Genomic DNA, 25,596 nt, shown 5'->3' with positions numbered 1-25,596 from the left:
ACCAGTGGAGGCTCCTCAGGGGGGACCATCCTCAGTGAATTTCAGAGAAATGTAAAAACTGAAACATTAACCATCGAATTTTAGATAAAACTATACTAAATATATTCACGTCCCCAAATAATTGATAAGACACTTTTGCAATGATGGTCTACAGTAGCCTCAACAGCACTTTGTAGGGTAGCACCATGGTGTAGCCGGAGGACAGCTAGTTTCCATCCTCCTCTGGGTACATTGACTTCAATACAAAACATAGGAGGCTCACCTCCTTCCATAGACTTACACAGTAATTATGACAACGCCCTCCAACCTATCAGAGGTCCTGCAGCGGGAACTGACATGTTATCCACCCAATCAAAGCATCAGAAAATGAATCTAGTACTGAAAGCATAAGCTACAACTAGCTAGCACTGCAGTGCATAAAATATGGTGAATAGTTGACGCAAAGAGAGAGAAAGACAATAGTTGAACAGTTTTGAAAAGGAATTTTGCTTAAATTCATCAAAAAAGTTAGGTTATAACAGTGAACCTTTTTTGTGGAATACCCATAAGGCAATTCTAGGTCACAACCCTCTGCATGCACAGTGCATTCTTCCATCACATGTGCAGCGCACTCTTCCATCATATGTACAGCTGATTCTCAAGATCTTGCACACTAATGAGATGCTATTGAGCCCACACTACTACACTGTCTGAGCCAAGGACAACATGCTTTCTGGTAAGTTTTGATTACAATACTGGGTGGGGTGAATATATTTTACATGACATACATGATTTTTTGTTAACTAGTAAATAGTAGCCTAAATAGCCTAAATCCTTTCTAACTTGTTAACAATTTCTGCTAGTTAGTTTTTGCTACCATGTGGGTTTTAGCTTGCTTGAGCCTGATAACTGGGGAGTGTTAATTCACCTGTTTCCATACATGTGTCATTTTAAAACATGAATCTTACAAAGGAGTTGTTTAATCTAATTGCTTAACTATTTATCTGTACATGGAATTGTATTTGTTTTTTTTAACTCGTTCTTTTCTAATCTTTACAGGAAAATGCAACGGACACTATCTGATGTGTGGAGACATTTCACTGCAGCTAATGTAGAAGGAAAAGCTGTGTACATTTGCAAATACTGTGCCAAATCATTTGTGAGAAATTCAACAAAGATGCAGAATCATCTGGCCAAGTGCATAAAGTTCCCTCGGCACTCACAACAAGCAGCATCTGGAAAAAGTCCCTCTACTTCTATTTGAGGTGAAAATGATGAATCAGACACAGCTCATGGTCCTCCTGGAAGTTTTTTTGACTCAATGGAGGAACATAGTCAGAGAAATGCTGATGAATGTCTTGCTCGAGCTGTGTATGCAACTGGTTCACCTCTGATGCTCACAGGCAATGTGTATTGGAAGAGATTTCTGAATGTCCTTCGCCCAGCATACACCCCTTACAACCAGAGATGCTTTATCTACTAATTTGCTGGATGCAGAGTTCAACAGAGTTCAAGTGAAGGTCAAGCAAATCATAGAGAAAGCGGACTGTATTGCAATCAAGTCTGATGGGTGGTCGAATGTTCGAGCACAGACACAAGGGACAACAGACACACCGGTCTCTACATTGCAGATGAGCTGAAGGCAGTCATCAATGACCTTGGACCACAGAAGGTATATGGACGGGGAGTGAATGTGCTTTTCAGATCAGTTCAGATCAGGGCGTAGAGCCACACGTGTGCACATTTGTTGATATTCTTTGCTAGTTAGTGAGTTATTAGCCCATTTCAAGCTGTCTTTGAAAAGCCAGTCAGGTAAAAAACTTATGCCTAAATTAAAGGGGCAGTGTTGTATTTTGAAACAGCCTTGAATATGCAAATAAACCAATAGGCCCGAGGAGTAGACTACATTGTCTAATTCTTTGTATGGTAATAATCATTTGTTTTATTTTGTAAAGTGGTGTTTTGCATCATACAACACAATACAATGCAATTGACAGTCACCTATTTGGCCCGTGGTGTTACAGACCAAGTAAATGACAAGCACTTCATAAATCTTCATTAGGGATAGGCGTTCCGTCAACGGGATAGTTGTAAATCATGCAGCGCCTTGTGTCACGATCGCAGATTTTAGAGAAACAACAAATGTCGGTACATATAAGTGTACTATATCGTCTGAGAGCTTAAATTCTTGTTAATATAACTGCATTGTTCAATTTACAGTAGCTATTACTGCGATATAACACGATATAACAGAGATAACATGAAGTGTCGTTTTGTTAGATAAAATCCCTTTTAATTTCCTAAAAAGGTATTTCCACTCGTTCATTTTGCAAAGAAAGGAATCTCTGAAAATCTAACCCTAAACGTTGTTTCAACCTGTCAAATCACATTCGTATTTATTCCTCAGAGATCCTAGAACGTAACCAGACTTCACTACATCATTAGGGGTGTAGTATATCCTATAGGACACCAAATTTGGTCAGAGAGAGACGCCTCTATGGCACGCCGATGACGCGGGCGGTCTTCACTTGATCGACTCTAACTTTTTCAAATAAGCACCAATCGGAGTCAAACAAAGCTAGCTAGATAGCCAATGAGCTGGGCTTTACGGAATTATCCAGAAACACTGTATCTGTTGCAAAATGTAGCTGCTAACCTTTTGCAACGGCATGCCTTTTCCTTTTGGACAAAAATTATAAGAATATTATGAAGTTATGAAAACTGGTTGTTTTGAAAATGTTGAACTTATAACATGGCTACTAATACTGGAAAAGCTAAATCAAAGTCCAAGTATACAGATTTGACGATATCGTTGCAGAAAAATGTAATATGAATGCAAATGTCTCCTTCACGATTTGGGCAAATCGATGCAGTTTAAGAAAGAGTTAAGAAAATATTTACCAAATAAACTAAAGTAAAAAATAATAAAACTTAACACAATAAAATAACAATAACGAGGCTATATACAGGGGGTACCGGTACCGAGTCAATGGCACGGGTACAGGTTAGTCTAGGTAATTTGTACATGTAGGTAGGGGTAAAGTGAGTATGCATAGATAATAAACAGCGAGTAGCAGCAGTGTAAAAACAAAGAGGGCGAGAGGTCAATGCAAACAGTCCGGGTGGATATTTGATGAATTGTTCAGCAGTCTTATGGCCTGGGGGTAGTATATAGGCCTAGTATATAGGTCCTGGATGACAGGAAGCTTGGCCGCAGTGATGTACTGGGCCGTACGCACTACCCTCTGTAGAGCCTTACGGTTGGATACCAAGTAGTTGCCATACCAGGCGGTGATGCAACCGGTCAGGATACTCTCGATGATGCAGCTGTAGACATTTTTGAGGATCTGGGGACCCATGCCAAATCTTTTCAGTCTCCTGAAGTGGAAAATGTGTTGTTGTGCCCTCTTCACGACTGTCTTCGTGTGTTTGGACCATGATAGTTTGTTGGTAATGTGGACACCAAGGAACTTGAAACTCTCTACCTGCTCCACTACAGCCCCTTCGATATGAATGGGAGCATGTTCGGTCCGCCTTTTCCTGTCGTCCACGATCAGCTCCTTTGTCTTGCTCACATTGAGGGAAAGGTTGTTGTCCTGGCACCACACTGCCAGGTCTCTGACCTCCTCCCTATAGACTGTCTCATCGTTGTCGTTAATCAGGCCTACCACTGTTGTGTCATCAGCAAACTTAATGATGGTGTTGGAGTTGTGTTTGGCCACTCGGTCGTGGGTGAACAGAGAGTACAGAAGGGGACTAAGCACGCACCCCTGAGGGGCCTCAGTGGCAATACATTTATAAAATCAAAAGCTTACCTTGACTTGGAAGACTTCCAGTGATGGATAGCCATAGCCAGCTAGCTAACATAGCATCTCTCTCTGTTTGAGCTGGGTGTTTGAGTAGGCTGTATTTGCTAGCTAAGTAAAGTAAGTGAAAATAATACTAAATATGGCTAGCTCACTCTCTCTGCATTCCAAACACGCAAAAGACACACCCTCTCCCCTCAGTCCTGAAATTAAGTGGACACTTCTGATGACGTATGATGAGTTGAGACTTGCAGGGCAAGGGGCGAGAGAATAATGTTAATTTTAAATGGACACCCTTGCCCGGAAATTCGTCACTCGTTCGTCCCACGGTTGTGTTCAGTCATCATGGAACCACCAGGAGGTGTTGTGTGTGCTTTATATACACTACAGTCAATTATGATTGACAATGCATCCGCAGACATTGAATACTAGCCACCCGACGATATCAGGTCAATTGAAAATTACAATGTGAAGTCAGGGAAAGTTATATGGATAACCAAACAAAAATAGAATTACTTGTAAGATACGTGTTTGTGACGTAGGGTTGCACATTTTGGGGAATATTCATAGACCTTTTTGTGGAAATTAACGGGAATATATGGGAATTAACGGGAATATATGGGAATTAACAGAAATATATACAAATTAATATTATTACCATTTAAATGTAGATTTGTAGAGATTTTTGCATTGGATATATGTACCATATTGTATGGAGACAGAAACATAAACCTTTTACCTTATCATAAGTAGACATAATTGCTAATTATTAAATCCTTCCAATAGAAATTTAAAAAACAATTTAGTTACGAATTGAACTGAATTAAAAGAGATGACTCTTCACATGGGATGATTTCACTGAACAACAAAAGAAAGGGAATATTGAAGGATCCCTAATGATCCTTCGCATCTCCCAGTCCCTACCGCTGAAAAACATCCCCACAGCAGGATGCTGCCACCACCATGCTTCAACGTAGGCATGGTGCCAGGTTTCCTCCAGACGGGATGCTTGGTATTCAGGCCAAAGAGTTCCATCTTGGTTTCATTAGACCAGAGAAACTTGTTTCTTGGTGGTTTAAACGTCTTCCATTTAAGAATGATGGAGGCCACTGTGTTCTTGGGGACCTTCAATGCTGCAGAAATGTCTTTGTACCCTTCCCAAGATCTGTGCCTCGACACAATCCTGTCTCGGGGCTCTATGGACAATTCCTTCAACCTCATAGCTTGGTTTTTGCTCTGACATGCACTGTCAACTTTGGGACCTTATATAGACAGGTGCCTTTCCAAATCATGTCCAGTCAATTGAATTAATCACAGGTGGACTCCAATCAAGTTGTAGAACCATCTCAAGGATGATCAATGGAAACAGGATGCACCTGAGTTCAATTTCGAGTCTCATAGCAAAGGGTCTGAATACTTATGTAAATAAGGTATTTCAGTTTTATTTTGTATACATTTCCAAAAATGGCTAACAACCTGTTTTCGCTTTGTAGATTGATGAGAAAAATAAATATTTAATCGATTTTTGAATGAGGCTGTAACGAAAACAAAATTGGGAAAAAGGGAAGGGGTCTGAATACTTTCTGAATGCACTGATAAGATAAATAAAAACGTGTTTAAGTGAAAGGTCTAACTGGTGTCTTCAAGTGGCTACATACCTCTCCAAAGTGTAGACAGTTCCTAAGTCATTTCAATGTACTTTTATGACTCAGAGAAGAGTCTTCAACTATAAGGTGCTTTTTTGAGCTCTGCTAGCTTTGCCGTTGAGGAACTACAGCAAGTTCAGTTGCAGTTGTTTTGTTTGGAACACAGTCCTGCATCCCTGCTATCATATTATTACTATTGTTGTTTACGCAATCCAAATCGCAATCTGAGTCAGATGGGTATCATTTCAAAGCTTGTTCTGTGGCCAACATGACTAGTTAACTGGTAAAATACGGTCTTACACTGTTAGGCTTTCACAAGGCAATTCAGAGAAGCAGATCGTAATTTTGGTGTGCATAGAAGAGGGTCATGAATGCATTCAGATGCGTGGTCCTTGGAAAATTTTATTCACAATACAACAAACAGGCTCATTGTGTTCAGGACACCCCAGGTTATGACGCCATGTCATCTTGTAACTGTACATCAAATATAGTGATCATAAACATTAACACTTACATGAGTTTTATGATATGGAAATGTGAAGTGCACATTTGGACTCACAAGTGTTTGTCCTGCTTGTATGACATCAAAGCAGTATTGATTATAATCCTCAATATCTCATTTTTCAAAATACATCGAGTCCTCGTAATTTACAGCATTTCCCTCACTCAGACAACCAATTTTTGGGGCAATAGTTGCCCATTCAGCGGGAGGGATGGGGGCAACTTCTTGTCGCACACAGTGCTCAAGTTCAGAACGTCTCTCAGTTAATACTCATACAGAGCTGTGATGCAGAGACCCTGAACTCTGACCTCGTGTTTATCATGATTCTGTACAGCCACTGCGTTCCAATTTAGGCACTTAGGTCTAAATCAGTCATTTTCAACTTTTGTATGGGTACGAGTGTAAGGGCTACCTTATAGACGTATTAGACACCAGAGCTGGTCGCAGGGATGGCTAATTCAATCTCCACTGAGTTAAGTAAACCTGCTTTTAGTTTTTTTTGCACCTTGCTTGTGTCATGGTCTCCAGGCTCTCTAAAGTTGGAGGAATTGGTGCCTCTGGGGGAATTCAAAAGGCTGATTTGAGGACCTTTTTCCTGATTTAAAGAAAATCTATTCTATAATTGTGTTTTTCTTTTCGTGTATTGATGTGAATATCGATGTGTACATTGATATGTTTACAGGGTTCACCTGTGGAAGAGACCTGGGTCTCAGCATGACTCTGTCGAAGGAAAGGTTCAATAGAAAATGTCTGTGTTTTTCCATAGCTCAGCCAGTGTAACTTTCTCTGTTCTGCCTTGATTCTATGTGAACTCTCTCAGAGACAGGTAGAAACACTAAAACACCTGCTGCCATGTGCCATGGTGTGGATGTGACCAACTGGGTTTGAACCAAGGTCTTCAGCACCTCACAAAAAGTCAAGTTTGGGCATTAGCTTGGGGAGATAACAAAAGTCTTCAGGTCTAATCACACATGCGCATGACAGTCACTTATTCAGGACAATAAAACCAGAATCATTTATAGAAGATGTTTGGTTGTGGATATGTGTGTTGTAAAATATTTAGCATTTGTAATGATATTTGATGTGTAATATTTACTTTCCTGCTGTAGCTGATATGAGATTCTAGTTGATTAACAAAAGGAGGTTCCTTCATGGAAACAGATAGTCTATTACATAATTCTTCACTGTATCACGACTCAGGATATGACCCAGATGCAGACACAGGAGGCGGATGGTTCAGTTCTCAGATAATCTATTATAACAGGGGAGCGGGGAGCAGGCAAAGGGCAGGTCGAGGACAGGCAGAGGTTTGTAACCAGACCAGAGTCCGACAGGTACTGGACGGCAGACAGGGTCAGGGCAGGCAGCAGTTCATAAACCAGTTCAGAATCAGGCAGGTACAGAATGGCAGGCAGGCTCAGGGCAGGCAGAAAGTTTGAACCGGAAAAGTACGAAACAAAGAAACTAGAGTGCAGGGAAAACCAGGAAACATGCTGGGACGACCTGACAATAGAAGACGAACTGGCAACAGAAAAACAGAAAACGCAGGTATAAATACACAGTGGAAAATGGGACACCTGGTGGGGGGTGGAGACGAGCTCTAGACAGGTGAAACGGATCAGGGTGTGACACAGTGAGAGAAAGAGAGGGGGGTTGGAGAAAGAGAGGGAGTTTTTGGAGAGTGAGAAAAAGAGAGAGGGACTGATAATAACAGAATAGGCTCCCAAGTCAGAACTACAGGAACAGGTTACTATACCTGTTATAATGACTGTAGAAAACAAGAACATATTGAACAACACTCAGTCACTGCATCAGTTTTAATATTTATTACAAAACACCTTGAAAAAGTAGAAAAGCATTAGAAATAGCAACATAGATACCAACAGTGTTTACAATAAACAGTTAGAAACAACAATGTCTGTAACCGAACATAATGATACATTAATGATATTCATTCAACACATTTGTATGTGCTGTCTCAAATCAAATTGTATTTGTCACATACACATGGTTAGCAGATGTTAATGCTCGTGCTTCTAGTTCCGACAACGCAGTAATAACCAACGAGTAATCTAACCTAACAATTCCAGTCTGTAGTGCCTCTGTTGTCTGTAGAACCTCTGTCCATAGTTTCACTGGTGTCTGAATGAACAAGAATCAGGGCTTACGGGCCGGTATGTACTTCCAAAAAAAAGTCTAAATAAAAAGTGACATGCAACCCCCCAAAAAATATGTTGTCTGAATCTAAGTATTGTTTTTGACCAAGTGTGCATGCGTCAAGTCCACCTCTCCTGCACCTTCAATAAAACCACTCATTACTGCCACGCACAGGTCGGCTGATCCAGCTGCAGGAAAGGTCATTGATTGACAACATTGTATGAACGTCATGTCAATCTGTTGTTTCACCCGCGCTACACGGAATGCAATAATATTTCATGCAAGTCAATTAAGTAGACCATATAGGGTATGTTTGATGTACAGTACATCTTTCCCCAGGCCTTTATTGCCTATTGTCTAGTTAGGCCATAACGGCAGTAATGACAATAGTTGCTCAGCGAAACTCAATTTTTTTGGTAAGTACCAAACGTATTTTGTCATTATTAAGCTTGAAAAGCTGGTGAATGGCAAGTTGAATGGCTGCTTCCTAGGCTTAAAGGACAATCGCCATATTCAACATCTCCTGTAAACCCAGATTCTGGTTCAGTGTCTGTAGTGCCTCTGGTGTCTGTAGTTTCTCTGGTGTCTGTAGTTTGTCATCTGGTGTCTGTAGTTGGTAGTGCCTCTGGTACCAGTGCCTCTGGTGTCTGTAGTTTGTCATCTGGTGTCTGTAGTTTGTCATCTGGTGTCTGTAGTTTGTCATCTGGTGTCTGTAGTTTGTCATCTGGTGTCTGTAGTTTGTCATCTGGTGTCTGTAGTTTGTCATCTGGTGTCTGTAGTTGGTAGTGCCTCTGGTACCAGTGCCTCTGGTGTCGGTAGTGCCTCTGGTGTATTGGTCTGGTCTAGGGTTAGTGTAAACTAGCTAGAACACTACAGTACTGGTTAGAACGGACAGGTATTGGCTCTGTGGTCACCCTATGGCAGGGATTGGTGTTTCCCTTCTTTTGCTCTCTTTAGATTGTCCCCTGTGTTTCCTCTGTTTCTGTCCTCGTTTCCCCTGCCCTCTCCTCCTTCTCAGACACCTCTTCTTATCCAATCCGCTGGTTCTGAGAGAAAGAGAATATACATGGATATGTTTAGTACACAGAGGGAGGTAGAGAGAAAAAGAGAGAGGGGAAATGGAGAGAGATGTGATAGATAGAGGGAAAGTGGAGAGAGAGAAACAGAGAGAGACTAGCTGAACAAAGGGATCCTTTGTATCACAAACTGTTGACAGAATTTTAGGATGTGAATCACAGTCAAACTGAAACTAACAACTCAATTTTATCAAACCCACATGACCGTATTTACTCTGCAGCACACTGTATACATGCATATTTTCGCCTAGAGTCAACTAAAATCGCAAACCAGCCTTGCGTTCAGCAACCTTTGCTACATTGTGTTTCCAAATTGGTTAGACATTCTAGATTGTCTTTTGGAAGTATGCCATATATCTACCCACTTACAGAAAAGTACAGAAAAGTACTGAAAAGTACAGTAACATATGCTGAAGTGAACCCAGCTAGCACATAACGTTCTGAAATCCATATGTTTCTTAGGTCTTGGTGAGACTGAGCGTGTCCTTGCCTATGGTTATTTTCCATACAAACTTCCCACAACTTTCTGGGAATGGTGCAGGATACTTGCTTGGCTTTGTAACATTCTCAGCACATTATTTTCTTGGTATTTCATTACTTTAACAGAACATTTCCTAGAAGTTCGAACATGGTTACATTTACAATTTTGGGTAATGTTCTAGGAACGTTCTCCAACTGGTTTGACATAGGGAATGTTCTCAAATAGTTCCGAGAATGTTAAGAGACAACGTGCTTCTGTGGGAATTTCAGTAGTTCAGAATGGCGTTTTCTGCAGGGTTTCCTCACTGTTCTATTTAAAGTCATGTTCTCAGAACATTAAGAAAACTTTCCGTAAAAAACACAAGAATGCATTAGTAGCGTTCAAAGAATGTTATTTAAAAACATATCCATTCCGTTCTCAGCGTCAACAAAACTCTGTCAAGTGTTAATAAAAGTCTTATTGAAACATTCAATAAAAAGTTTAAGGATGTTATTCAAAATCCTTCAAATAACCTATAATTTCCGTTCTCAGAATGTTAATAAAACCTCTCAGGAAAACGGCCAGGGAAACATAGTAAAACGTTCTCAGAACCTCCCTGCAACCTAAAAATATAAGTTCCCAGAACAGGTTACATTTTCTGTTCCGTTCTCAGAACGTTTCAGTTTTACCGGTCAGGAAACGTACTGTATGGTTTTGTTCCCAGAAACAATGGGAAACCAAAAGCTTACGTTCCCACAACTTCCAAGGAACCAAATGTGCTAGCTGGGAAGTAAAGTGAAGTAATTAAAGTACTGGATGTTAAAATGTCTCTTACTTCTTCCAGCAGCGCAGCAGTTGTTTTCCCAGTGGTCCCGTTGGATTCACACACACAGGCTCACTGGTCCTCTCCATGACCACTCTACAACACAGCGAGAGACACACAGTTAACACACACACAAACACAGGGACACAGACATAATCATTACACACACACACTGTCATGACACAACACGAGGAGGAAACGCATGCTTTAATCACACACATACACTCATACCCACTGGGCACAGACATCAATTCAACATCTATTCCACGTTGGTTCAAGGTAATTTCATTGAAATGCCGTGGAAACAATGTTGATTCAACAAGTGTGTGCCTCGTGGGTCGTTACTTTAAATAGCTTTGAGGTTAAAAACCTTTTACGATACTATAGCTTGTCTGTGTGCGTGCACATGTCTGGGTGTGGGCCGTTGTGTGTGGTCGGATACTTACATGATTTGGTCTGTGTTGCAGGTGAGGCCTTTGAGTGTGACTTTGAGGTCAGACAGGGGTCCGCTGACAGTTGTCTTTGTGTCATAACACTCACACCTCCCTGGAACAAACTGCCCCTCACCTTTACCCACTGTAGAGACGGGCACGGAAACAGCAAATGGTGATTCAAGTGAAATTCCTCATGTCATCATGTCACACACAGTTTAACTCTCATTACACCACGTGGGAAAATAATATTCCAGAAAATCAGATTAGAGTTTGAATGCTAACTCAAGTTACTCTAGTTACTATTCAGCCCACAGAGTACCGACCAACAGACAGACTGACTCACAATCACAATGTTGCTTATACAAACTTTAACCCAACCTGTGTGTGTAAGGTCCGCGTGTGTAAGGTTATTACCTGTAAGCAGTAGGCAGTAAAGTGACAGACTCGCCAGCAGGTAGACAGACAGGACAGAGTTCATATTTCAACTGAGAACTGAAGTGAGCAGTAGAGCTGCCTGAGCCTCCTTTATGTATCCACACACACTCCGCCCCCTAATGGCCTCATCTGGGGTTTCCCTTTCTCCCTTTCAGCGAAAGTATATATGAGTATGTATAAGCTGAAAGATGAAGCCTAAGTGTTGTTGTCCAATAGTTAACTCCAATGACGAGAGGGGTGGTAGGGTTAGGGGAAAATAGTGAAGGAAAATATTTATATATATATATTTTTTGTTTTAAACATTTTATGGAATCATGTAGTAAGCAAAAAAAAGTTAAACAAATCAAAATATATTTTAGATTTTAGATTCTTCAAAGTAGCCACACTTTGCCTTGATGACAGCGTTGCACACTCTTGGCATTCTCTCAACCAGCTTCACCTGGAATTTTTCCAACGGACTTGAAGGAATTCCCACAAATGTTGAGCACTTGTTGGCTGCTTTTCCTTCACTCATCCCAAACCATCTCAATTGGGTTGAGGATGGGTGATTGTATTTACCCAAGTTCTTGCTCAACTCCGGGACAACCCACCAGCTGTTTTTTTTTTGCCTGCTGCAGGACTCTAGTGCGATAGGAGAGAGACGGACTGAAACATTCAAACCTCAATTAATTTACAAAATGATAGTCTAATAGCTCAGCTAGGTGTGAAAAATCCCCCAATTTCTTACCACAGTTTAGACTACGGATAGATGCTGTGGTCAATCAGAGTTGAGTCATATTGTGAAGTGTAGCCTAATGGCCAAAAAAGGGCAAACTTGCAATGTACTCGATGCTTAACTAGTCTAAAGTTTTACATTTCTAACTCAATATCACAGACCAGATTTTCTGTAACGAAAAATGCATCAACATCCTACAAATATATAAATGTATTATAATCCACATAATAATTCAAACAAAATTGGCTGTAGCGAGAGGAGAGACTGCATGCTAAAGACAATCAGAAAGAATGTGTCTTGAACCCTGCGTTTATAATATAACTTATTTTGAACGAAAGCCAGGAATGAGTGAGTCACAGCCCTCTGCTTTTCCTGCTTCTGTTGCCTGTTTGACTGTTTGTTTAATATCCTACTTGATTCTATGATCACCAAGTCTCATGCCACCGCAAAATGTTGGACAAAGCAATTTCGCAAATCCAGCTGTTTTTAAAAACTTTGCTATGCTGTATTAAAAGGCTTTATCATTTTTTTAAATTAGAACAGACTTTCTGGTATTACTTATACTTTTGTAGTATCGTTTACACTGGTCCAAACTAGCAGATACATTATATTGTAATCTAACAGCACCTGTTTGTCATGCAACAGCATCTCTTTCGGTTTTGACATTGGTTTTACATGAGGCCTAATTCACATTATATGCTCAAAATAATTATCCACTAGACTAATAATGAAAATGTTCCTTTCGATTATTTAATTAACCTATATCATGTTATTTCAAGTTATCCCTTTGGAGCACATGCACAAGTCATTTGTAGTTGTTGAACAGGAGTGACCAAATGTATTACAATTGAATTTGAATGAACTGAATGATGAGGATGAAGAAGAAGAGGAGAGTTTTTGAATTTAGAACAATAGCGTAAGAATTGCGCACACTCCAAAAAAATACACTTTTTCTCTACTTTGACTGTAACTGGACCGTAACTTTTTACTTATGAAAACTGTTGTAACACTGTAAGGCTTTTATTCTAAGAGAAACCAAAATGCTCTGTTATATTCCATTATAGTCTTAAAATATATGTGTTGACTGAATATACGCAAGTGATGTACGCTAAATTAGCAAGTTGATGGCGAAGCCATAAAGCCCCCGCTACTAAGCACAAAAAATATAAATTAAGGTTTCACATATTTTCAAGACCTGATATATTTAATGTGGGAGTTTTATTTATTACATTTACTTGTGGAATGTTACCGAATAGATAACAACAATAGAAAGAATAATCTGGTGGCATTGGTGGAGTGTCAGGCGGAGAATGGAGTGGAAGTGCACTGTACTGTAAGTACACAACAACGCTGTGGGCCAGGTGTAAATGGTTTAGTAGCCTTTCCAATAAATTGGAATACAAAAGAAGCCATCCACCCTTGATGGGCTATCAACAGGACAATAGACTCTTGCCGAGTTTAGGTACTTTAAATGTATTAATGGATGTTTGCAAGGCATGCTACTTCTCCCATCTCTTTGCATAGCCCACCACATGCACTGTTTTCTAACCACAGCTGGATGGATCCATAACACATTACAATGGGAATAAATATCACTGAATGACAGAAATATTTGAAATAAAGTAGGCTAATGCAATTGAAGGCAATTGTTGCTTACTGAAACACCCAGAGTCATCCAATTGTTGTACTAGGATTTGAAGCAATAGCCTACCCGCGTGTGGTCAACTATTTCCGCACCGTTTCGCTCTGCTTTGAGACCAGCATGTTGACTGGTCTTCATAAATCAAATCAGATTTTATTTTCACTGAATCTCTGTTTGGGTATTGGTTAGCCTACAATTAGGGTATAGAAATACAATTAGGGAATAGAAACACCATAATATTAATCATTTTAATTAAGCTACATTTCTAACAGTGTAAACAGCACAACAAATACAATAATAATTTACAAACAAATTATAATCCATCCCATATAGTCTGTTATGACAAAAAAAGGTTTTATAGTCTCAAGTAAAGCCAATATTAAAAACAGTCAAATGCATTTGTGAATTCAATCTCTTTAGCCGACATGTTTAGGTTTATTAATTGTTTAATTATTCAAGGCTCCATTTGTTATTTAGTTTTATAACTAAAATGCTTGACTGTATTTAAAGACACGGATGACTTGTATGCTGTGTGATGACATGCACAAATGAATGAATGATTGATTGATATCCTGTATATTGAAGTAAGCCTTTATGCCAATAAGTAAGTTATAAAACAGCTACAGTAAGCAGGACACACTCACTTTACAGAATTCAAAATTGCAATGCTTGCCTTTCATAATTTGGTCAGATATACTTGGATGTGTAGTGTCAGTGTTTGTTGCTGGCATGTCATGCCTAAATTTGCTAATCTAGCAAATGAAAAAATCATTAAAGTAGTTGGCAATATCATTGAGTTTTGTGATGAATGAGCCATCTGATTCAATGAATGGTGGAGCTGAGTTTGCCTGTCATTCTTTGTCATTTATCTTTGTTTCATAGTGTAGTTTCTTCTTTTTATTCAGTTTAGTAACATGATTTCTCAACTTGCAGTACGTTTGCCAATCGGTTGTGCAACCAGATTTAACCATTTTTACAGTCGTTTTCTTAATTAATGGGTCATGCTTATTGGTAACTGGGATAAGCAATTTCAAAAAACCATGGACCAAATATTCTCTACATCAACAACATAGGAATCACTACAAAACGTATTGTATGACCTCTTATACACTATATTAGGCACAGCCTTTGGAACTTTGGTTTTCCTACGTATGGCTACTATATAGTGATCACTATGTCCGATGGATTTGGACACTGCTTTAAAACACATTTCTGCATCATTAGTAAAGATGTGATCAATACATATTGATGATTTCATTCCTGTGCTGTTTGTAAGTACCCTGGTAGGTTGACTGATAACCTGAACCAGGTTGCAGGCATTGGTTACAGTTTGAAGCTTTCTCTTGAGTGGGAAGCCTGATGAAAGCCAGTCAATATTTAAATCACCCCAAAAATATACCTCTGTTGATATCACATACATTATCAAGCATTTCAAACATATTATCCAGATACTGACTGTTAGCACTTGGTGGTCTGTAGCAGCTTCCCACAATGCTCATGTTATTTATGTTAATGCAGGGTGAGCTGCACACAGTAGACTTCCTACTAGGGCACACCGCCTCAGTGCTAACAGTATAACTCTGGTTTATAGACACATAATTACTGCATACATTCTCTGTGGGATCAGCAGAGGCATTGAGGGCAGTAAGAGGGCCATCAATTAGGTTATTACATTGTGTCTTCCATCGCCCCTGGGATAATGTACATTTGCTGAATATTATGAGTACTCAGTGACACAATGGTAGGGATTAACTGAGCTGGGCTTGGGTCATTGATAAGTCATTGTCTCAACGCAGCCTTATAATGCTGTATTAGGATCCAGGAACCCTAATGATTTGGGTGGATCCCATCCTCCTAATAAAACAAGCTTTGTTTCCAGAAGGTATCAAAATTGTGACTCATTTAAGGAAACTAGGCGTATGTCGCGTGTCACTACTTCACAGGAGAGCCATTTGAACGTAAACTTAAAAAAAAAAAGCTAAATGTGTATTTTGGCAGAAATGTCTTCTGGAACATGTGAACGTTCACGTGCCTTCTTAACAAACGTGTATGTCATCTGTAAATACAAATACAATTGTGAATTTAAGAGCCTATTTGGTTTAGCCACTGAAAAAGTCAGCAACCTAGCCAGGATTTTCTGAGATAATGGATGGGCTGGACAAGCCTAGAGATGAGTTTGGATTGGTCTGCCATGTAGCAGTCTTCTGTCTATAACATGAGCTGGTCAGTATGTGTAGGTCATCCTTTCTAATGCAGCTTTTTTGAAAGATATCACATAGTACAACTGCAAAACTGTTGCTCTCCACTTTCTGGAGGACCGAGTTTGGAATTCAGTGGAATGCGAAATGGAATTAGAGTATGATAACTAAGGAGATGGAGAAAATTCTGGCGTTTGATTGGAAATATGCAGAGGGAGTCAAAAACAGAACACACAGAAGGCTCCGGATTACATCTTCAAACTAAGGGCAACCATAGCATCCGTGACAGAGAGGTAGAAGCGTCCATCCATGTATACAGGTAAGATTGTCTAGCTAGCTACATTTTCAGATATTACACATTTCTAATTTTGTCAAAAAGTCATTATTCACTTCAAGTTAAGCTAGCTACATGTCTAAACAAAGACTCCACTGTGCAAGTAACCATTTCACTACACCTTCTGTATCCTGTGCATGTGACAAATACACTTTGGTCCAGTGTATGTGGTTTTTATCAGAGACGGTAATGTGAAGACATGACCTGCACTAAAGTCAAATTAGGATATAACGTTAGGCCAACGAGACAGTGTCCAAGTTCTAAAATTCTCCGGTAGAATGCCCTGCTTTTATTTCGCCACACTCACAACCGTAAGATCTTTTCTGTAATTGGCTAGCCATTAACTTATAAATAATGATTTTGTTGTGAGGGGGAATATACACAGCTGTGACTATAACAGAAGAGAATTCTATTGGGAGGTAATACATTTGATTGTGAGGTATTCTAGGTCAGGTGAACAAAAGGACTGGAGTTTCTGTATGTTATCACAATCACACCATGAGTAGTTAATCATGAAACATACACCTCCGCCTTTCTTCTTTATTCCTGTCTGCGCAATGTACTGAGAACCCAGCTGGCTGTATGGACGAAGACAGTATATCCCGAGAGAGCCATGTTTCCGTGAAACAAAGTATGTTACAATCCCTGATGTCTCTCTGGAAGGAGATTCTAGCCCTGAGCTCGTCTACTTTATTATCCAGAGACTGAACATTAGCAAGTAATATACTCGAAAACGGTGGATGGTGTGCGCGCCTCCTGAGTCGGACTAAAAGTCCACTCCAAATACCTCTTCTCCGCCGGAGGTGTTTTGGATCAGCCTCTGGAATCAGTTCGGGAAAGTCATATTCCTGGTCGTAATGCTGGTGGGCTACCACCGCTCTGATATCTAAAAGTTCTTTCCAGCTGTATGTAATAACACAACAAAATTCCTGGGCTAATAATGTAAGAAAAAACACACAACAATAAAATAAATACTGCAAAGTTGCTTAGGAGCTAGAAGCACTAGCTGCCCTCTCTGTCGGTGCCATCCCGCTTGAAGGGATATCATATGCAGGCAGCAAGAGTGTGCAGCTCTCAACTGGTTTTGGCATGGAGCAGCTCACAGAAGAATGACATCAGTAGCCTGTAGGGTAGGGAAGATGTTTCAATTTATGATATCTACCAGTAACAAAGGCAACAATGGCTATGCAAACCAGGTATTGACATTTTTTGGTCCGAACTGTTGGTTAGTAGGCTATTTGTAATGTGCAATTGTCATCATGACCTGTTTGCATCAGGGGCATAGACAGGGATGGGCCTGGGTGGACAGGGGCACACCCACTGGGGAGCCAAGCCCTGACAGGTCCACCCAATCAGATTGATGTGGTTTAAGCATTGTTGTGGACTTTTACCATAAAAAATAAAGAAACAATTATATAAAAAAAAAAGTGTGATTGAGAGTGAAAATCTGAAAAATCTATAGGAAAACTCATTTAAAAAAACATAGGAAAACATAGGATTTTTCACACATGGTGCCATTCCTTCGCTGGACATAGACACAAAAAGTAATAGCTAGTCAAGAATGCTCTAGATAACATGTAAACAGTCTAACCAGCTCTGAAACGGTGAGTAAAATGGTCAGAGTGAGGTGTTTGGAAGAAGCTAGCTAGCAAGCTAGCCAACTTTAGCCAGTTAGCTTGGTTTGGACAAGCATGCACTGGCAGGCAAGCTGCAGAAGGACGAGGAGGCTACAATTCCGCATCGTTTATCAGTGCAATTTTGATGGCCAACTAGTTGAAAAAGTTTGAGAGGTTTTATCTAATGTGCCTTCGTTAGATTTGAGCTCATCTTGCTCTGGCTAGCATTAGTTGTTTATGTGCATAGCTGAGGGTGAGAGAACCTACATTTTCCTGGTTGTTTGAACAATTGAACTGTAAGGTTCCCATATGTAAGAGGACTCCGTGGCTTTTACATGTTTGAAATCCATTTAGGTGGCTTTTGGCGAATGCGTTCTAATGCTCTAAAGTTGCCCTGTTACAACTGCCTGTAAACACACAGTCAAGTTAAAATTGAATGATGGCAGGCCTGTGTGGCAAATGGCTTGTTTGTATAAAGGCCTACTGTAGTTCTGATTGGCTATAGCGCACCGGTCTGTGTAGACTCCGGTCTCGGACAAGACAGATGTTTTTATTCACTGCCGTGTCTATTAATTGTCCAAACGCACGGTCGCTTTCCCGCTCTATATTGCTTTAGAATTTTCACAAATGCCTTAGAATGTTTGGGAAGTAAGAATACTAAGAATTTATGAAAAAGTGAAAATGACAATTTAAGTGGTCAATTGTCAACAAATATTTTTTGAAGTGTCATTCTTCCTGGGGATGTATACGAACAGATTTTAATAAGATTTAATATTGCTAAAATGCTGTCAGCTCCACTTTAAATGCAACAAGGTTTCACACTCATAAGTTATTTTCAAAGAGATGGCTAACAGCAAGCACGCTGCAATAAAAAACGCAGTTCCACTCACCAGATGATGATCATTTGAAACTTAACTTCTTGTTGAAAGTTATTCTTGAAAAGGGAAAAGCTAACATATTAGCAACAACATCCTCATTGATAACACCTGCTGCAGCAGTTGCAAACTAGCCAACAACAAAAGCTAGCCAGCTGAACCGTGGGAAAACTACTGCTCGCTACTGTGGAAATTTCTGCCTTCTTTAGATAGGTTTTTGTAAAAACGGTCCCACCCATTAACTCAAAATGTGATTCGTTGATTCCACTGCCACTCCCAAATTTTGCCCTAATACAGTTGAATGACAGATGCCTTTATCTAGCTTCTGATGGCCTAGCCAATGGCTGACTTAGGTAGCTAGATTTATCTCCCAAGCGACCAGCAAAGAAAAATCCTGATTGGATCTTGTTTTCGCTTCAGTGTTAACCCTTACCTTTCCAACAAAAACTGAAGAGATGAAATCAGAACATCATTAAAAATAATAATAGTAGAAGGCCCATTGTTTCCCACTGTGTTTGGGTTAGTCCCTCAGCATGCATTCTTTCACTATTTTGAATGTCTAAAGAATCCATATCTTCTTCTGAAATATGAACACTGAAAAAATGAATATTTTGAACTCTTATTATGTGGGGATTTGACAAAATTGCAATCATGGTCTTGAATTGGACTCGCATTTTTCTCAGACCCCTTGTCCCACTACTGGTCTCAGTCTTGACTCTGTCTCCTCCCGAGTCAAGACTGAGACAAGAGTATGACCATTGCATTGGCCTATGTATTCATTTGGCGTGTTTAGCATAGCACTGCTCTGCCCTGCCTTCTTGTGGAGCACTTCTGTTACTGTGTCTTGTGTAATCATTCATAATTGTCATCTTGTCAATGGAACTTATTATTTTTATAGCAGTGTTATTATGTTACTTCATTGTAACATTATTTTATTGCTATATCCTTGTATTCTAATTACTAATAATTCCTCCAATCTATACTTTCAGAAACCACACACACAAACATTTTTGAACATAATTTGCCAACATCTTAACTAGAGGTCGACCGATTAATCGGAATGGCCAATTTAATTAGGGCCGATTTCAAGTTTTCATAACAATCGGAAATCGGTATTTTTGGGCGCCGATTTTGCCGATTTAATTTTTTTTATTATTATTACTTTTTTATACCTTTATTTAACTAGGTAAGTCAGTTAAGAACACATTCTTATTTTCAATGATGGCCTAGGAACGGTGGGTTAACTGCCTTGTTCAGGGGCAGAACGACAGATTTTCACCTTGTCAGCTCGGGGGATCCAATCTTGCATCCTTACAGTTAACTAGTCCAACGCTCTAACCACCTGCCTCTCATTGCACTCCACGACGACACCGCCTGTTACGCGAATGCAGTAGAAGCCAAGGTAAGTTGCTAGCTAGCATTAAACTTATCTTATAAAAAACAATCAATCAATCATAATCACTAGTTATAACTACACATGGTTGATGATATTACTCGTTTATCTAGCGTGTCCTGCGTTGCATATAATCGATGCAATGCTGGGGGATGATTTAACAAAAGTGCATTTGCGAAAAAAACACAATCTTTGAACGACTGTACCTAACCATAAACACTAATGCCTTTCTTAAAATCATTACATCCGCTACAAGACCATGGTGCTTGCCTACGGAGCTGTGAGGGGAACGGCACCTCAGTACCTTCAGGCTCTGATCAGGCCCTACACCCAAACAAGGGCACTGCGTTCATCCACCTCTGGCCTGCTCGCCTCCCTACCACTGAGGAAGTACAGTTCCCGCTCAGCCCAGTCAAAACTGTTCGCTGCTCTGGCACCCCAATGGTGGAACAAACTCCCTCACGACGCCAGGACAGCGGAGTCAATCACCACCTTCCGGAGACACCTGAAACCCCACCTCTTCAAGGAATACCTAGGATAGGATAAAGTAATCCTTCTGACCCCCCCCCCCCCCCTTAAAAGATTTAGATGCACTATTGTAAAGTGGTTGTTCCACTGGATGTCATAAGGTGAATGCACCAATTTGTAAGTCGCTCTGGATAAGAGCGTCTGCTAAATGACTTAAATGTAAATGTAAATTACACAGAAGTATATATATTTAAACCTGCATATTTAGCTAAAAGAAATCCAGGTTAGCAGGCAATATTAACCAGGTGAAATTGTGTCATTTCTCTTGCATTCATTGCATGCAGAGTCAGGGTATATGCAACAGTTTGGGCAGCCTAGCTCATTGCGAACTAATTTGCCAGAATTTTACGTAATTATGACATAACATTGAAGGTTGTGCAATGTAACAAGAATATTTAGACTTAGGGATGCCACCCGTTAAATAAAATACCGAACGGTTCCGTATTTCACTGAAATAATAAACGTTTTGTTTTCGAAATGATAGTTTCCAGATTCTACCATATTAATGACCAAAGGCTCATATTTCTGTGTGTTATTATGTTATAATTAAGTCTATGATTTGATAGAGCTGTCTGACTGAGCGATGGTAGGCAGCAGCAGGCTCGTAAGCATTCATTCAAACAGCACTTTCACGTTTTGCCAGCAGCTCTTCGCAAGCACAGCTCTGTTTATGACTTCAAGCCTATCAGCCTAATGGCTGGTGTAACCGATGTGAAATGGCTAGCTAGTTAGCTGGGTGTGCGCTAATAGCGTTTCAAACGTCACTCGCTCTGAGACTCGGAGTGGTTATTCCCCTTGCTCTGCAAGGGCCACGGCTTTTGTGGAGCGATGGGTAACGCTGCTTCGACTGTGGCTGTTGTCGATGTGTTCCTGGTTCGAGCCCAGGTAGGGGCGAGGAGAGGGAAGGAAGCTATACTGTTACACTGGCAATACTATAGTGCCTATAAGAACATCCAATAGTCAAAGGTATATGAAATACAAATGGTATAGAGAAATAGTCCTATAAATACTATATTAACTACAACCTAAAACCTCTTACCTTGGAATATTGAAGTCTCATGTTAAAAGGAACCACCAACTTTCATATGTTCTCATGTTCTGAGCAAAGAACTTAAACGTTAGCTTTTTTACATGGCACATATTGCACTTTTACTTCTCCAACACTTTGTTTTTGCATTATTTAAACCAAATTGAACATGTTTCATTATTTATTTGAGGCTAAATGGATTTTTATTGATGTATTATATTAAGTTAAAATAAGTGTTCATTTAGTATTGTTGTAATTGTCATTATTACAAATACATTTTTAAAAATCGGCCGATTAATCGGTATCGGCTTTTTTGGTCCTCCAATAATCGGTATCGGTATCGGCGTTGAAAAATCATAATCGGTCGACCTCTAATCTTAACTGGAACTGAACATACTTCATGGCGAAGATTGAGGCCAGCTTTTGTATGCTAGCAACATACTGTTTGGAGAGAGAGTGGGGAGGATGAGGTAGTGGAGAGGATGATAAGGGAGTGGGGAGGTGGGTGCATGAGGTTTGGAGTTAATGGAACTGTATTTGATTTGTATGTGAACTGTACGTCCAATTACAAAAATCCTTGTTCAGTAATCATCTCACTTGTGAGCTGGCGTTGAACGATGTGGCCATTGAGGACAGCAGTGTCAATCAGATGGAAAAATATAATCTTATGCCTGCTTCATGACCACCATTGCGAGGGTCAAGCTCAGAAGCCTTCACCACACCTTCCTCCCCACACAATTCATCCACACTCTCATCCAAATCTACTGAAATACTGCTCACCCCGCTTGCACTTGAGGCTACTCGCCCTCGCACCACCGTCTCCTAAGGAACTCAACTCCGCTTTCTCCTCTCTATCCATCTCCACGCCATACAACCTTCTCTGTCTTTTAGCACTTTCCCTTGCCTCTTTACATCCACTGTGTGCCCATGCTATTGCTCTTGACTTTGTGGTTTAGCCTCTTCCACGCATCCGCAACATGTGGACAGCCGGCCTGCCATCCAAACAATTCCCTCGTGCTCCAGTGGTTCCTTTCTTCGACGTCCTCAACCTACGACTACGTTTCTAAACTAGCTTCCGCGACCACTAATTGGCCACACCTGATCTTTATAAGTGCTTGTTTCCTTTGAAATGGGGTCTGTTTGAATAGACTAAAATGAACAGCTTTGTATGAGTAAAAAAAATATGGCATGCTAGCTCCATCCTGGTGGTGCAGTGGACAAATTCCATGGCTAAAAAACAGAAGATCCTAGGTTAGAATCTCATTGATGCTGTCTCACAATGTCACGACTTCTTCCGAAGTCGATGCCTTTCCTTGTCCGGGCGGTGCTCGGCGGTCGACTTCACTGGTCTTCTAGCCATCATTGATCCATGTTTCATTTTCCATTGGTTTTGTCTTGTCTTCCTACACACCTGGTGTAATCCCATTCATTATATGTTGTGTATTTAACTGTTTCCCCTCATGACACACAATTAAAAGGAAATGTGTTTGCATGACTAATGCCTAAGAAAATTCATTTCCATGTGTCTTATCTGTGCTTGGAAAAAAGTCTTATTGAAACATTCAGTGAACGTTTTAAGGAAGTTGTTAAAAAAACATCCAAATAACCTTAACATTTCATTCAAAACATTCACAAGATTTAGAGAATGTTCTCAGAATGTTAATGAATTACCTTCAAATGACCTATAATTTCTATTCTCAGAATGTTAATAAAACCTCCCAGGAAAACATTCAGGGAACCATAGTAAAACGTTCTCAGAAACTCCCTGCAACCTAAAAATGTACATTCTCAGAACTTTTAAAAAACGTTCCGTTTTACCGAAGTTCCACGACTGCCAAAGAACCAAATGTGCTAGCTGGGCTCTCTTTCTCATGCTCTCGCTCACACACACACACACACCCACACCATACATGCTTTAGTCCAGACAGGTATTTACATGCAGCTATTCCCTATTTTTTCCGCATTGAGAGCTAGGTACTTCCCTGGGAAAATAGAAAAATAAGTTCCCAAGTTCCATACCATGACCATCTTGAAATGTAGCACGAAAAGTGGAAGGAGTGTTGCCTCCGGTTTCCTGTAATACACTTTCAGTCTGTAGATTGTTCAGATGAAAGTGTTAGTGTAATTCACATTCAACACGTTACTACTGTATGTGCTCTGAAATTGAGTCGATGTTTATGAAAATGTTAGTAACTACATTCATGTTGTTACAGTGTGTATATTGTACAGCGTGTATACTTTTCCCCCTACAACATCTCCATAGAACAGAAGGCTCTGGTTACGTCCCAAATTAGAATTATTGTGTTGTTTTGTTAACATAAAACTCTCTCTCTCTCTCTCTCTCTCATACAGCTAGGAGAGAGAGAATCTCAGAATGGCTGACTATGTAAAGCTGGATGAGGAGAAGTTTATCCCAAAGTGAGTCCTGCTGTGTGTTGGTTCTGCATATGGCCTCAGATTACGTAGGACCACATATATGTAGTCCTGTGTAATATATATTTTTTTAATGAACTGTAACGTATACAGAGTTTCTTACTTATCCAATGTTAATTTACCAGGAGTGGAATGCATTAATACCTTCATTAACCCTGTCAGTCTCTCTGGTGTTGTGTTGATATTCAGGTCAGACATCTTGTCTCTGCTCAGGACCTACAACTGTTATCATGAGGGGAAGAGCTTCCAACTCAGACACAGAGAGGTAGGAGCCCTTCATATACTGGCCTGGCACATTAAATTACTCTGTCCATCAGTCACCTGTAGTAGTGGGAACTCTTTCACTTTTATCTGGAGTAGTTTACTCACCGTGCTGTAGGTAATCAGCATGTCTCATCTACACTCCCATGCTGATAAGGACTGACTAAAGGCAAAAAAATCAAATACTTTGTTCAGTTCATGTGTTGTGGTGAATAGGTTTCTAACTATTGCATTGTAAATCAGTAGAGCTGTCAGTGTGTGTGTGTGTGTGTGTGTGTGTGTGTGTGTGTGTGTGTGTGTGTGTGTGTGTGTGTGTGTGTGTGTGTGTGTGTGTGTGTGTGTGTGTGTGTGTGTGTGTGTGTGTGTGTGTGTGTGTGTGTGTGTGTGTGTGTGTGTGTGTGTGTGTGTGTGTGTGTGTCAGTATGGGGTTTCAGGTATAACAACGTCTTAAAGGGGTCATATGAAGACATCCAACTGAACTGGAACCAGTTTACCTATTGCTTCTCCACATACACACACACACACACACACACTCACTGACAGCTCTACTGATTTACAATGCACTAGTTAGAAACCTATTCACCACAACTTTGCAGTACACATGTACACATGTACACAGTACAAATTACGTCTTGATGAGGTGCTTAGCAAAGCAGTTCTACTGTAAATGCTTGTGCTTTTATGGTGTAGCCAACTAATGCAGTGAAGCTATGTGCCAAAGTCATGTTTATTTATCATGTATGTAGTGTGAGAAGTGACGGGAGGAAGTTCCTGTGAATTAATAGATCAATGGATGGATGAGCCATGACTGTCTCTGATTCAGAGGGTTTGGGTTAAATGTGAAAGACAGATTTCAGTTGAATGCATTCAGTTTTGCAACTGACTAGGTACAGTTCTTCCTTTAAAAGTTACGAGCTTATGCCGTGACCGTTAGTGGTAGATGGTGGCATTCTGCCATTGTACGACTCGATCACAAGGGGGGGTTAGAACGCTGATCTATGGGTAGTCTAAACTGTGGCACAAATTGACTATCTTTTTGTAAATTAATGGAGGCGTTTTCAGTCTGAGTGTCTCTCTTCTCTGGCACTAGAGTCCTGCATCAGGCAACAACAACAACAAAACATTTGGTGGTCCTGGAGTTAAGAGAGAAATTGGGTAAATACAATGGGGGATTTACACTTGACATATGGACTGACAATTTTCTAAAAATAGCCACGGTGGGCTTTTGGTTTCTCCCCCTCTAAAAACAGAAATAA

The 25,596-nt window shown here is 40.2% G+C and overlaps 2 protein-coding genes across 3 annotated transcripts in view; one reads left to right on the top strand and one right to left on the bottom strand.

Moving 5' to 3' along the window:
- rassf4a (Ras association domain family member 4a) overlaps positions 1-25,596 on the top strand; it is an 89,684-nt gene that overhangs the window by 20,313 nt on the left and 43,775 nt on the right. Inside the window, exons 1-3 of one of the 2 annotated variants that reach the window (XM_071379748.1) lie at positions 10,916-11,055; positions 23,999-24,064; positions 24,269-24,344. In XM_071379748.1, the coding sequence (XP_071235849.1) occupies positions 24,021-24,064; positions 24,269-24,344 (120 nt within the window). In that variant the 5' untranslated portion in view covers positions 10,916-11,055; positions 23,999-24,020. Of the gene's footprint in view, positions 1-10,915; positions 11,056-23,998; positions 24,065-24,268; positions 24,345-25,596 lie in introns of those variants that run through there. The other variant, XM_071379747.1, reaches the window with a different exon arrangement.
- On the bottom strand, positions 7,745-11,423 carry LOC139562243 (C-X-C motif chemokine 9). The gene is made up of 4 exons (XM_071379749.1): positions 11,298-11,423; positions 10,896-11,025; positions 10,462-10,545; positions 7,745-9,136 (listed from the first exon to the last, which is right to left on the bottom strand). The coding sequence occupies exons 1-4, from the start codon at positions 11,359-11,361 to the stop codon at positions 9,001-9,003; spliced, it is 414 nt and encodes a 137-aa protein (XP_071235850.1). The 5' UTR covers positions 11,362-11,423; the 3' UTR covers positions 7,745-9,000.

The sequence above is a fragment of the Salvelinus alpinus genome, chromosome 32, assembly GCF_045679555.1.
Source record: "Salvelinus alpinus chromosome 32, SLU_Salpinus.1, whole genome shotgun sequence".
Lineage (NCBI taxonomy): Eukaryota > Metazoa > Chordata > Actinopteri > Salmoniformes > Salmonidae > Salvelinus > Salvelinus alpinus.
Note: the sequence above shows the minus strand (reverse complement) of the source record. Positions and strands in the feature narration are given on the sequence as shown.

Coding starts and splice junctions, on each gene's coding strand:
- LOC139562243 (XM_071379749.1), bottom strand. CDS start 11,361: ATGAACTCTGTCCTGTCTGTCTACCTGCTGGCGAGTCTGTCACTTTAC. Junction 11,026..11,297: donor TTACTGCCTACTGCTTACAG/GTAATAACCTTA, acceptor CCGTCTCTACAG/TGGGTAAAGGTGAGGGGCAG. Junction 10,546..10,895: donor TGCAACACAGACCAAATCAT/GTAAGTATCCGA, acceptor GCTGTGTTGTAG/AGTGGTCATGGAGAGGACCA.